Genomic DNA, 11,024 nt, shown 5'->3' with positions numbered 1-11,024 from the left:
AAGCAGCCACTACGTGTCGCTGTTTCCACTCGCACCTTGTTGCAAAATTGCAAAAAGCGTTTCCCCAAAACTAACGGAGCTGACTGGACAGGACAAAAGTCTTTATTTAAAGCTGGTTTTGCCGCAGAACATGGTAAAGAAACCCTGACTCCACAGGGCACCACCTGACGGCAGGAAATTAACAAAACCTCACTTTTACGGCAGGTCGTTGTAGCATATAATCGAACCGCATTCCTCTGTTTTACGCATTAATTATAACTTTCCTGTTTTTGTTTTTTTTTTCAAAACCACACTCTGACTACTCACAGCTGACAATTAAACTTTCTAGAAAAAAAACATCCCTACTAGCAAAAAATGATTTTTACAGGAAAAAAAGTTTTATCTAAGTATGCTTAAACTGAGCATGGATTACAGATATCCAGATCAGTTCTTATTATATAACATCTCAGATACCCAGAAAGTAAGTATTGAGCATTCACCTCTAGATATCCACAAGTATGTGCTTCATAGCTATAGAATGAATGAATAATGAGTTCAAGCATGAAAGCGTAATTCAGTTTTCTGAAAGAGGTTCTTAGGAACAAAGTTTACAGCCTTTCCAAGACATTTCAAAAATGTTCATTCTGATCACCAAATTAGGAAAAACTCTTCCAGTCATTGTAGTGAATGGCTTCCATCCAACTTGTATTATTTTATACTTTTGTCATTTTATCTTACATGTTAAAATCAATCAATGCTTCATTGTGATGGGACTATTAAGTTGAGCTTATTTAAACTTTCGTGCAGATGAGTTATGATATCATGTAAGCAGGCATCATATAGTGACCATATGGTCCAACATTAGTAAAATAAAATGAATAGCACAGCTTATTTCAAGATTTTGAGAAGAAATGTGCAGCGTTGTATAATCTCAGTGATTTACATCTAAACTTAAACTAAAAGTGGCCAAATTAAATTCATTTCCAGTGTGTAAACTTATCTTATGATATGCAGTGGATCGATATCGGCTCTTGTCTGACTTGCCAACATAATTCTGGTCCAGCAGATGGTGCTCTTCTTGCACAAAACCTCAGCAGAAGCCCCCGAAGCTAAGCTGCTCCACAAACCAAGAGCTCAGTAAAACGCTGACTGTTTCCACTCGGTTAGTCATTTACTGGCTAATGAGATGAGTGAGTGACGGCTCAGGTCTGTAGGGGTTTATCCTCTGCAAACTGACCCTTCACCCTCCTGCAGAAATGGGTCTGTAGACTGTCAGCAAACTCCACACTTTAAGCCTCAGTAAACCTGTCCACCTCGCTGAAGATGGAATGGCGTGGCAGGGCGTAGAGGTTGTGTGTCTTCTGCAGGTATTTTTTTTATATACAGTCTGCTGCACAAACTTGCACTTGAAGTCCGTTTTCTGAATGCGAGTTCAAGGTTTTTTTTTGCAGCAAGGGGAGGGAAGCAGGTTATTGTGACCTGTGCTAAAAGCCCTGACCCTTCTGCAATCCTCTTAGTTGCTGGCTTAGATTCTTCTGTGTCCCCGAGGAGGACAAATGCACTTCCTCACACCCATCTCATCCAGTGTATTGCTCACACCTACACCCCTGGGAGTCTTTTTACCTCCACCCTGACGTTGTGGTTGGAAAGTGACAGGTGGTGGTGGGTTGGGCAACATGATACGAGGTGTAAAAAGTGGCGTTGTGCAGCTGTTGAGCAACTAAAGAGAACATGGGGGTGAGAAATAAACCTAAACTGGAGTCTAATAGGGAATAAATAAGTTAATAAAGCAGTTAATGATTGCACTGTGTGCTGAAGGAGCAGTGGGATGCAAAATGTTTTTAAAAAATGAGTCAGCATCGGACAATCAATTAGCAGACTCCTGAATTTATGCCACTTGTCTCTGTCTGGTTAGAGCCCACAGTTGAGCAAGTACATACTGCCCGCAGATTAGAGGTGGCTTCTCTGACAGTGACCTGGTTTCCTGGGTAACTCCTGGAGTGACGTGGGAATAAGCTCTTTTGAAGCTAAAGCCAATTTGCTTTCAAAGATTAGGGGAGATCTGTCTGAACCAGCTGAAGACACAGCCCTTTCCTCTGCCTCTTTGCACACGCAGTCCTAGATGAGATCTTTCCATCCCGGAGGTCCAGAAACGAAGAGAAGAGTCCGAAAACGGGTGGAGAGGGGAATGGGAAGGCATGTAGTTTTAAGGTTAAAAGTAATATTACAGCTCTTTTAAAAGTGCATGAACAATTAACGTCCATTTTGTTGTAAATAGCTCTTTAAACAACCACAGTTTGGAGATGCAGACTTTAATTTGGACTGGATTGACGAGCGAACGGCTAGTCCACGGGAAGCCGAGAACAAAGTGGATTGCTGCCATCTTAAAACATCTCAGAAGTTTCACAGAGATTCAAGCAAATGCTTGAAAGATGCCATGGAAGAAGCAGCTAAACGAGTAACACATGGCTGCCTTTTTGCGAATGCAAGGACACACAAACATACCTTGTGCTGACATTGTTTTTATTCGACTTACATGCGCAGCAGGGAAGCTGTATCGTTTTTATTTGAGTTAGACAAGATAATGATGGCTTGTTTTTTTTTTTTTTTTTTTTTTTTTTTGAAAAAAAAAAAAAGAAGCTCTCTGTCAACGATGCGTTTCCCTCCCGGTCCTACGTGGCAGCGAGACGACTTTTGAAATTCAGCCTCTTATTCTTGCACCTCAGCTACATCGCACAGCAAAAAAGAAAAATACATGGTGAGGACTCACAAAAATATGTATTTTCCACAAAGATATTCACATTTGCAAAAAGAAAAAAAAAATTAAAAGAAAACTACAGTGTTTTACATCAGCCTTTCAGCTCACAGTGAACACAAAGACAACAGCGAACACGTTGGTAGGAACTTGAAGCAGCAAAGAAGTCCGTGATAAGATTTGAATGTCAGACGCTGCAAGTGACTGCAAAGAAGTTAAATCCAGCAGATGAAAAGTTACAATTCTGTGTAGTTTCCTTTAATAGCCATGATCAACTTAACTAAATATGTGTAAACAAAATATCCCCTCCTTAAGCTCTGCCCCCAGAATTCTCTCTTTGCTCTTTCTCTTTGGGAATTAAATTAATTACATTTATTTTCGAGCACTGATAAATAAACTATAGCATTAAAGACTATTCAAGCTTTCAGGTGAAGCTGTGTCCCAGAGTGCAAAAGTTGGAGGAGAACTTTGGTGGTGGATGCTGAGCAAATTGCAGGTCCTTTGAATATCTTTGGTCCTAACAGGGTCCAACACAAGGCTGGACAGAAGAGCGTGGAGTCTACATGATCGGCGTTTTGCTTTTCTTCATTTAAAATAACAAAAAGGAGACGACACAACTCTCTTCCGCTTACAGACACGCTCACAAACACACGCTGCTACCGTTTTCGTCTTCTCAAGTTGGTCCCAAATCACATCCGTCTACGTTTTTAGGGATGACTTTCTGGTCAGAACGCTCCCTTTATGCCTCCCCTCCCTCTCTGGTGTTTATCCGCTTTGTTTTGCCAGAAAAGCTCCTCTTCCTTGTTCACTCTCTTTTCGCCCTGCCCTTCTTTTGCCTCCTTCCATTGTCCTCCGCCTCCTCCGCGTTGCTGTGACCGTTCGCCACGGCGGAAGTGCCGTTAGCCACCGGCTTGCCTCCTTTCAGCGAGGAAGGCTTGCGTCTGTAAGCGTGATAGTAGAAGTTGGCGAAGAGGATGATGAATGTGACCGCATAGCCGATCAGAGCCCACTGCATCCAGCAGGGGAACGGACAGCCGGTGTAGAGGGAATAGCCAGCGTGGCCGATGGTTACGTGGAACTGGATCTGTCGGACAATTTACAATGAGCACAAAAATTCAAACATTTCTGCCAAAAAACCCAACCTAAAATACATTAAAGATGAAACAATGTGGTCCTCTGACAGAGTGCATATACATTAAAACAGGTTCCTTCACATGCTTTTGATTCTCTGTATGTACAATAAATTAAAAACTTCATTTAAAAATTTCAGATAAAAAACCTGTAGAGATATGAATAAACAGTAAACTGCCACATATCTGATTGGCTTTTTGACACTTCCAGCTTAGATATAGTGAGATATGTAACTGCGTTCACATTAGTCAAAAGGAGCACAAAATACTGAATTTACTGAGCTAGAATGATCCTCTTTGGCCTCTCTGTGTCTTGCTTTGGGCAAGAAACATCTGCACACAATTATACACCCACAGTGTGATTAAAGATGCAAAGCCTTGCCCTGAAATGTGGCATTGCAGATTATTGTGCTGCATGTTTAACTGAGAATCAGTAATATTCTTTTTTTCATGTAAGGATTATATCAAGTGTTTTACACAACACCATTTTATTCACAGTGAGTCTTTTATTAAGACTTTTTTATTTGCTTTTTAAACTAAAGTTAGATCTTATCCTGTCATTGTTAAATATCAACAAACAGCAATAACCATTAAAACTAATCACTAAATCCACATTTCTTTGCTGCGATTTTCTACTAGCATGACAAATCCTGCATGTCTTTGTGTCTGAAGTACAGTTACACTAAATTCACCTGTAACTGTGCACAAAAAAGGTGAGAAAATTATAAAAACCTCATTCAGATTGATGTTTTAATTCTATCCCTACAAATCAGTTTTTATTTCTACGCATAGGATATTTAAAACAACAGTTATTATATTTTCTGTAAAGGCATTACTCACCATCTGAATAATAGTGAGGTATTTTTTCCACCAGAGGTACTTCTGCATATGAGGTCCCAGAGCTGCCAGACCATAGTAACCGTACATGAGGACGTGGATGGACGAGTTGATGGTTGCGCCAAAAAATGCTGTGGAGAGGTTTTGTGTCAGACGTAACTCTGGCCGCGCTATTTCAAGACTGTCTAACAAGTGCAAAAGGTCGAGCTCAGTCGGATTTCAGCAGCTGGAGGTGAAATGAAACAACTCACACTGTCCGCCGGGGACCCACTTGATGCCGATCCACCACAGGATGAACATTGTACAGTGATGGTAGACGTGGAGGAAGCTGACTTGGTTGAACTTCTTCCTCAGTATGAAAAAGACCGTATCCAGGAACTCCACTCCTTTGGAGATGTAGTACCACCAGAGAGCAGAAGCTATCTGAAGATGCAAAAGAGGCAGAATGGAAGCTAATCTTTGAGAAATATCAGCACAATTGTACAAACACAAGGTGCAGACAATGGAGCTGGAGTGCTGTTTATTTTAGGGTTGCACCAATACAGATACCAGTTTCGGGTATTGGATCCAATACCACATGCATGTACTCCTACTCGTACTTTAAGGCAGTGTGACTTTCACCTCTCAGTTGAGCAGTCAGGTGGTAGAGGAGGAGGAATGTGTACAATACATTTTTTTTTAAATTTCCACCATTATTAGGGGGAAAAAAGTGTTCAAAACACAAATTTTCACCATAGAAATGACCTAATGGGTTGGATAACATATGTAATTAGAGGTTCTTCTAATTTTAAGAAGTGCAAAGGCATTTATTAGTACTTGTATTGGTACTCAGTATCTGCAAGTATCTACATCCCTTGTTTATTTCATTCAATCCTGTGGCTTTTTCCAGAAATATAAGTGATAATAATATTATTCTCCTACAGAAAGATGAAGACTGTATGAAATATAGATCACTGCACACTGAACCACCAAAAGCTAAATTTTACCCGAACAAATCATGAAATGCATAAAACCACATGTTTTTACATTCATTTAGTGTGATTTCAAGCGGGAGTGTTCCTGTTTTAGCTTTGCTGTTGTCCTTCCCTTGTCTGACAGAGAGACACACTGTCTGCAAAGCTGCTCTCTAAGCCGTGGCACTGTGGCGCCTCTGATCCCTAAATAGGACTGCTGTGACAGAGCAAAGAGCAGAAGAGAGAGAGGTGGAGCTGGAGCTTTAGTGTGGCGAGGCCAACCACCACGCCCTCTTCAACCCCCCAAAAATAAGTTGGCTCTCATCGTCTCTTTGATTCTCTCCTACTTCGATGCTCGACAGAATCTTCTTGAAGTCAGCAACAAGATTATAGCATCGCTCCACCCATCAGACATGAGGAAGCCCCACTTCTGTGTAGGCCATTTGTCGAATTATTAGACAGTTCTCATGTATTCGCTTGGTGATGTGTGTGAGGGGCAGCTTACCCTGACTTCGTTGACATCGTTTGAGTAGTTGACAGGCTGACAGAGGTAGCTGTACCCGGCAGCTCGCGATGCCAGCAGGAGCTGATAAAAGAGGGCAAACGGCAAAGTTGGAGCAAGATTTGAAAAGTCCTGATTTAGAAAAATGAACAGGAAAAGCCTTGAAGGAAAGTAAAACTTAGTGAGCCATGCTTAAAGGAGCAGGGTGAAAACATCAATAAATGAGAGATATTTCAACATTTATCTGTTCAAACTTAGCTGTTTAAGCTCTTAAATGCAGCAGCAAGTTCAGGAACAAGTCAAATGCTGAATGACATCAAACCGAAGAGTTCACCCTTCTTCTTCATAAAACAACTTGTGACTTTTGTGGGACAGATGGTGTTTTGGTTTTGACAAGCAAGCTGAATTTATGAGAGGCTTTAATGTAAAAAGCCGCCGAGACAGGCGTTACTTCAACCTGATCAAACGTTAAGTGGCGTCTACAATCAGCGACCCATTCCTGTTTGAGTCCACGACCGCACTGACCTCTTTGGCGATGTAGAAGTTGAGGACCACCATGCTGAAGTTGTAGACTATGAGGGTCCTTCTGAGTATGTAGGGCTGGCGGTCCTGCATATATTTAGGCCCCGCCCACAGGAAGATCAAGTACAGGCAGCTGATGGCCAGGGTGGGAAAGGGGGACTGCATCATCGGCCAGTTCTCCACCCTTTTGTCTGGAGGCAACAATTGATGGTTGTTGTCAGAAACGTTAATCTCATCGATAGCAAACCATGTCAATTCATTTTTCTCGTGTGGTGATAAATAACACCTGGTGTTAAGAACTGTTTTGAGCGCATAATCATGCAAAGACTTTAATCTTGGCGTGAGTTAGAAACACAGACAAAGTAAAGATTTCTTCACTGTCCTCAAGAAGGAGGCGAAAACAACCAGAACGTTGAAAATGTTGCTGCTTGGTTTTTGGTTTAACCTGTAAATTCATATATTCACGTTTCTTATTGGTATTTCTGAAAGTGAATTCAGTAAAATGATGCTGACTTAAATTTCTGTCTAACTTCTGTTTCTATAGCATTGAAAAATAATGAAAACCATTACTCTGAGTCATTGGAAGTATTAAAGAAATGTCATTTGCTAACATGTGCATGTGTGTGTGTAGTGGCTGCTGCTTTGAGTGGCTTAAAAACAAGTGAACTCAGCTTACCTGCTATAGTAAGGCTCCATTTGTAAAACTCTACAGTGTCATTCGCAAGATGTGTTACAACCTCCATGACTCTCCCTTTGGTCTTGATTATACTGTGGCAAAGAGAGAAAGAATACTAAAGTCAATAAGAGACAGACAAATCAAATTACTGGCCATACACACCCCGTCAGAGTGACCATTAGCTTCAGAGAGCTGTACTTCACTAGTTGGAGTGTGTGCTCGTCTTACCTGAAATTACAGTTTATGTTTGTTTTGTGTCTGTAGGGATCAGAATAGTTAGACCCAGTCTACACGACTCGGAATACGTTTTTAAACCGATATGTTTTTTTTCTCTGTTTATATATAAAACTCCATGCATACAATTTTAACAGAAATGCTGTAATACCCCTACCTTGCCACTAGGTGGCAAAAACGTCCACATTACTAAGATATCAACATTTTTAACATGGTTCAACTACCTTTACAAGTTCCTCTAGGTGATACACCATTTCAGCACATGATTGAAGTCTAATGGCGACAGGATCAGGGTAAACTGAGACATACACACAAAAAATGGATCAAATTGGTTTGACTATTGGTTTCTAGGGTATAAACTGAAAGTGTTTATGTTTCAAAAGCTAAATACTTCAACTCAAGGAATGTTGGAAAGCATTTTTATTTATTTTCTTTCTCACCAGAAACTCTGTTTACGTGTGGATGAGAGGGGCAAATACCTCAGAAACACAAATTTTTTAAAACACATTTGGATTAGTGTGCATGAGGCCTGAAAGCATAATACTTTCATTGCATGTGCTAATATACAAAGAGCATTATCATTGTAGTTTAGACGCCTCCTAAAAGTACAAAAACAAACTTGGTCTTTTGGTAGAACAAATATGTTCTTTTGATGAACATTTGTAAACATGAAACAATAAAAAAAGAAGTTGTGCACGTCTGCAATTTAGATTGTCACATTTAATGATATCGGTCAGTTGACACACAGCAACTGATATACAGCAGCTGCAGGAAGCAAGTTTTCCATTTTTATAGGGGAACCACAGAACATACATATCTAGACCTTCAACAGGAACCTGGAGTTTGAAGCCGGAGTGGGACCAACCTCCCCTCTCGCCTGGTTCCAGTACAACTTTTAAGTCCCGCCCCCTTCATGTAAAACAAATGGGACATTGACCTTATAAAAATAATCATAAAAACAAACCTCAGATAATTGTTTTCAGGTGTTGACTGCTGTTGATTCACACAGTTTTTACCTTGCTGCTGTTTGTTCAAATATTCAGTATTTCTAATACGTTTAGCTGTAATTACTGTAAAAAGGACTTGTAACACCAGCACCATTCCTAGTGAGCAGACTCTGGTTCCAAAAATACAACTGGAGTCCTGCTGGTTTCAGTTCCCAACAATAAAAGAAGGTTGGCTTTGGTCTATAACATGCACAGTCTATGAGTGAAACGGGCAACTGATGTCTAGACCAGTGGTTCTCAAACTTTGGAGCTTCTGACCCACAATGGCAGTGATCTGCTCCAGTCTGTGTTCACAATAAAGGAATGGATGAAGTACGTCTGCTTCACTGTTCATAGACAGACAGCAGTGTAATTCAAACTGTAAGCTGGCAGTAAAGATATAGATATCGTCATCCAGCTCACTGACACTAATTAGACTGTGTTGCATAACAAACAGCTCCTATCCACCCCAGAGCTGAGAGCTTTTGTCTTCATATTAATCTATTATTCATCCGATGAGTCGGATCAGCTGTTCTTTAAATAATTAAGTGCTCACTATACACTAACAACTGTCTACCAGTGGTGACAAAGAGCTGAGCTCTCAGCCTTTAATGTTGCACACACATGGGAAAAAAAAAAAAAAAAAAAGAACTTTAGGGTGGACAGTCCTTCCACGATTTTATCTGCTAACACACACCGGGTCAGGGTTTAGTTTAGCCACAGATCAGAGGGGGGTTAACTGGGTCTGTCTGTGGACAAAAAGACCGGGCGCATGTGTCAGCAGGTTTCGCCCAAGAGGCTTAAATTCAATTGATCAACGAGCTTAGATGTAGGCCTAAGAACAAATGGCCAAGCCTCTTCTTTGAATGTCTGCCTGCATGTGCCTCATACAAAGAAACATCTATTTATTTGTGAAGACGTGTGAGATTTAAACGTTCACAGCGAATCACATTTAATGGGATCTTGCATTAATATCAACAGGGAGAAATCCGTCACTAATGTGTTTATTAGAGGCCCGGCTAATAATATCATTTACACCTGTTGGGTTTTTGTTCAGGATTAACAGGTGTGTGGCTGAGAGATAAATAGGAGAATTAAAATAATTTACAAGCAATAATAATAATAAAAAATGTGATTAAAACCAGTGGATCAAATAGGAATAAAACGTCTAATAATTATATACAATTAAAACCCCTCTTAACTGTTAGTTCACCAGGTTCACGAACAAAAATATCATTAAATATTTACTCAAAACTAAATAAAATAAAATAAAAAACTGGTCCCAGCAGTTTTATAAAGACTAGCAGTTACTTACGTCCTTGGTATTTAAAAACGTATAATGACATCCGGTGTAATTTGATGCCCAGCTCTGTCCACTTCACTCTTCTTTTTCCTTCTTCTTCTTCTCTGGTTTCTTTCTTGCGCTGCAGCTAATCAGTTTCCGGTTTACAGTTCCACATTGAACCGTGAATTTTGGCAAGAAACTAGACAAGGCAAGGAGGGGAAGAAAAAAAACCCTATAGCTAAGACCAGTCCGCTGTAGCTACATGAGGTCCCCGCCGGCCGCTCAGCCGCATCATCATCATCATCCTCCTCCTCCAACAATCTCCTGTACGCCGGTGAGGACGGACAGCTCTGCGCATGCGCGGACGGACTCCCGTGCGACAGCCGCTGAGCAGAGCTCCTGGCTCTTTGTGGCAATTAGCTTAGTTTCCTCTGTTCGTCTTCGGTATTGACTGCTTCTGCGGCCGTTTGGATAATCGATTACCCCGTCAAAACCAACCTAATAATTTATTTTAAAAATTATTTTGTAAACTCACATGTTCCTCATGATTAGAAACATGGACGCTCACAGAAATGGTGAACTCCAGGGCACAGACTTTTGAAAAGGCCCCCACTTGTTCCTCAGGGGGGCCTTTTTCTCATTCAAAAGGCTAAAGGCAGACAATGATAATGTTTTTGCCCCCATCTGTGCGTGTCTGTTATCAAAATAACTCCTGGATCAGTTTTAATAAAGCTTGAAAATAATCATTAGATGTACACCTATAATTGAGTAACTTTTCAAGATGGCTGCCACAATCGTTAGAGCTTAAATTGCACAAAATTGTTTATAATTCAGTAAATTTTCCAGATATCTACCTAAAGATTGGTGTGGCAAGGTTTTGTTTGAAATGTTGTCATTAACCCTTTGGAGTTTACTCTCTCAGTTATTGAGCCAACATTTGATGTAGTAGCAGTTGAGAGTTTATTTGCAACACACACTCCTAGCCTGAAGTTTTGCAATATTGCATGAAACTGTGCACAACCGTATTTTCAAGGTTTGACTTCATCATAAGCAGATCTTATTTAAAACTCTAGTATGAAAGATGGTGGGCGATATGCATTTCTTCAAAGAATGCTATGCCTTTAAGTTATAGTTTTTGGTTAATTGCTTTATAGATTTAAGTTAA

General features: G+C 40.4%; 1 protein-coding gene across 1 annotated transcript; it reads right to left on the bottom strand.

The window, feature by feature from the left end:
• Window positions 1–2,738: 2,738 nt before the first annotated feature.
• Window positions 2,739–10,193, bottom strand: LOC108231727 (elongation of very long chain fatty acids protein 4). Its single transcript, XM_017408988.3, has 7 exons — window positions 9,890–10,193; window positions 7,355–7,446; window positions 6,682–6,869; window positions 6,160–6,240; window positions 4,953–5,124; window positions 4,705–4,832; window positions 2,739–3,818 (listed from the first exon to the last, which is right to left on the bottom strand). The coding sequence occupies exons 2-7, from the start codon at window positions 7,419–7,421 to the stop codon at window positions 3,540–3,542; spliced, it is 915 nt and encodes a 304-aa protein (XP_017264477.1). The 5' UTR covers window positions 7,422–7,446; window positions 9,890–10,193; the 3' UTR covers window positions 2,739–3,539.
• Between the last annotated feature and the right edge of the window lie 831 nt (window positions 10,194–11,024).

This window comes from Kryptolebias marmoratus, linkage group LG19, assembly GCF_001649575.2.
Source record: "Kryptolebias marmoratus isolate JLee-2015 linkage group LG19, ASM164957v2, whole genome shotgun sequence".
NCBI classification, from domain to species: Eukaryota; Metazoa; Chordata; class Actinopteri; order Cyprinodontiformes; family Rivulidae; genus Kryptolebias; species Kryptolebias marmoratus.
The sequence above is the reverse complement of the archived record's forward strand: the minus strand, read 5'-3'. Positions and strand labels throughout refer to the sequence as shown.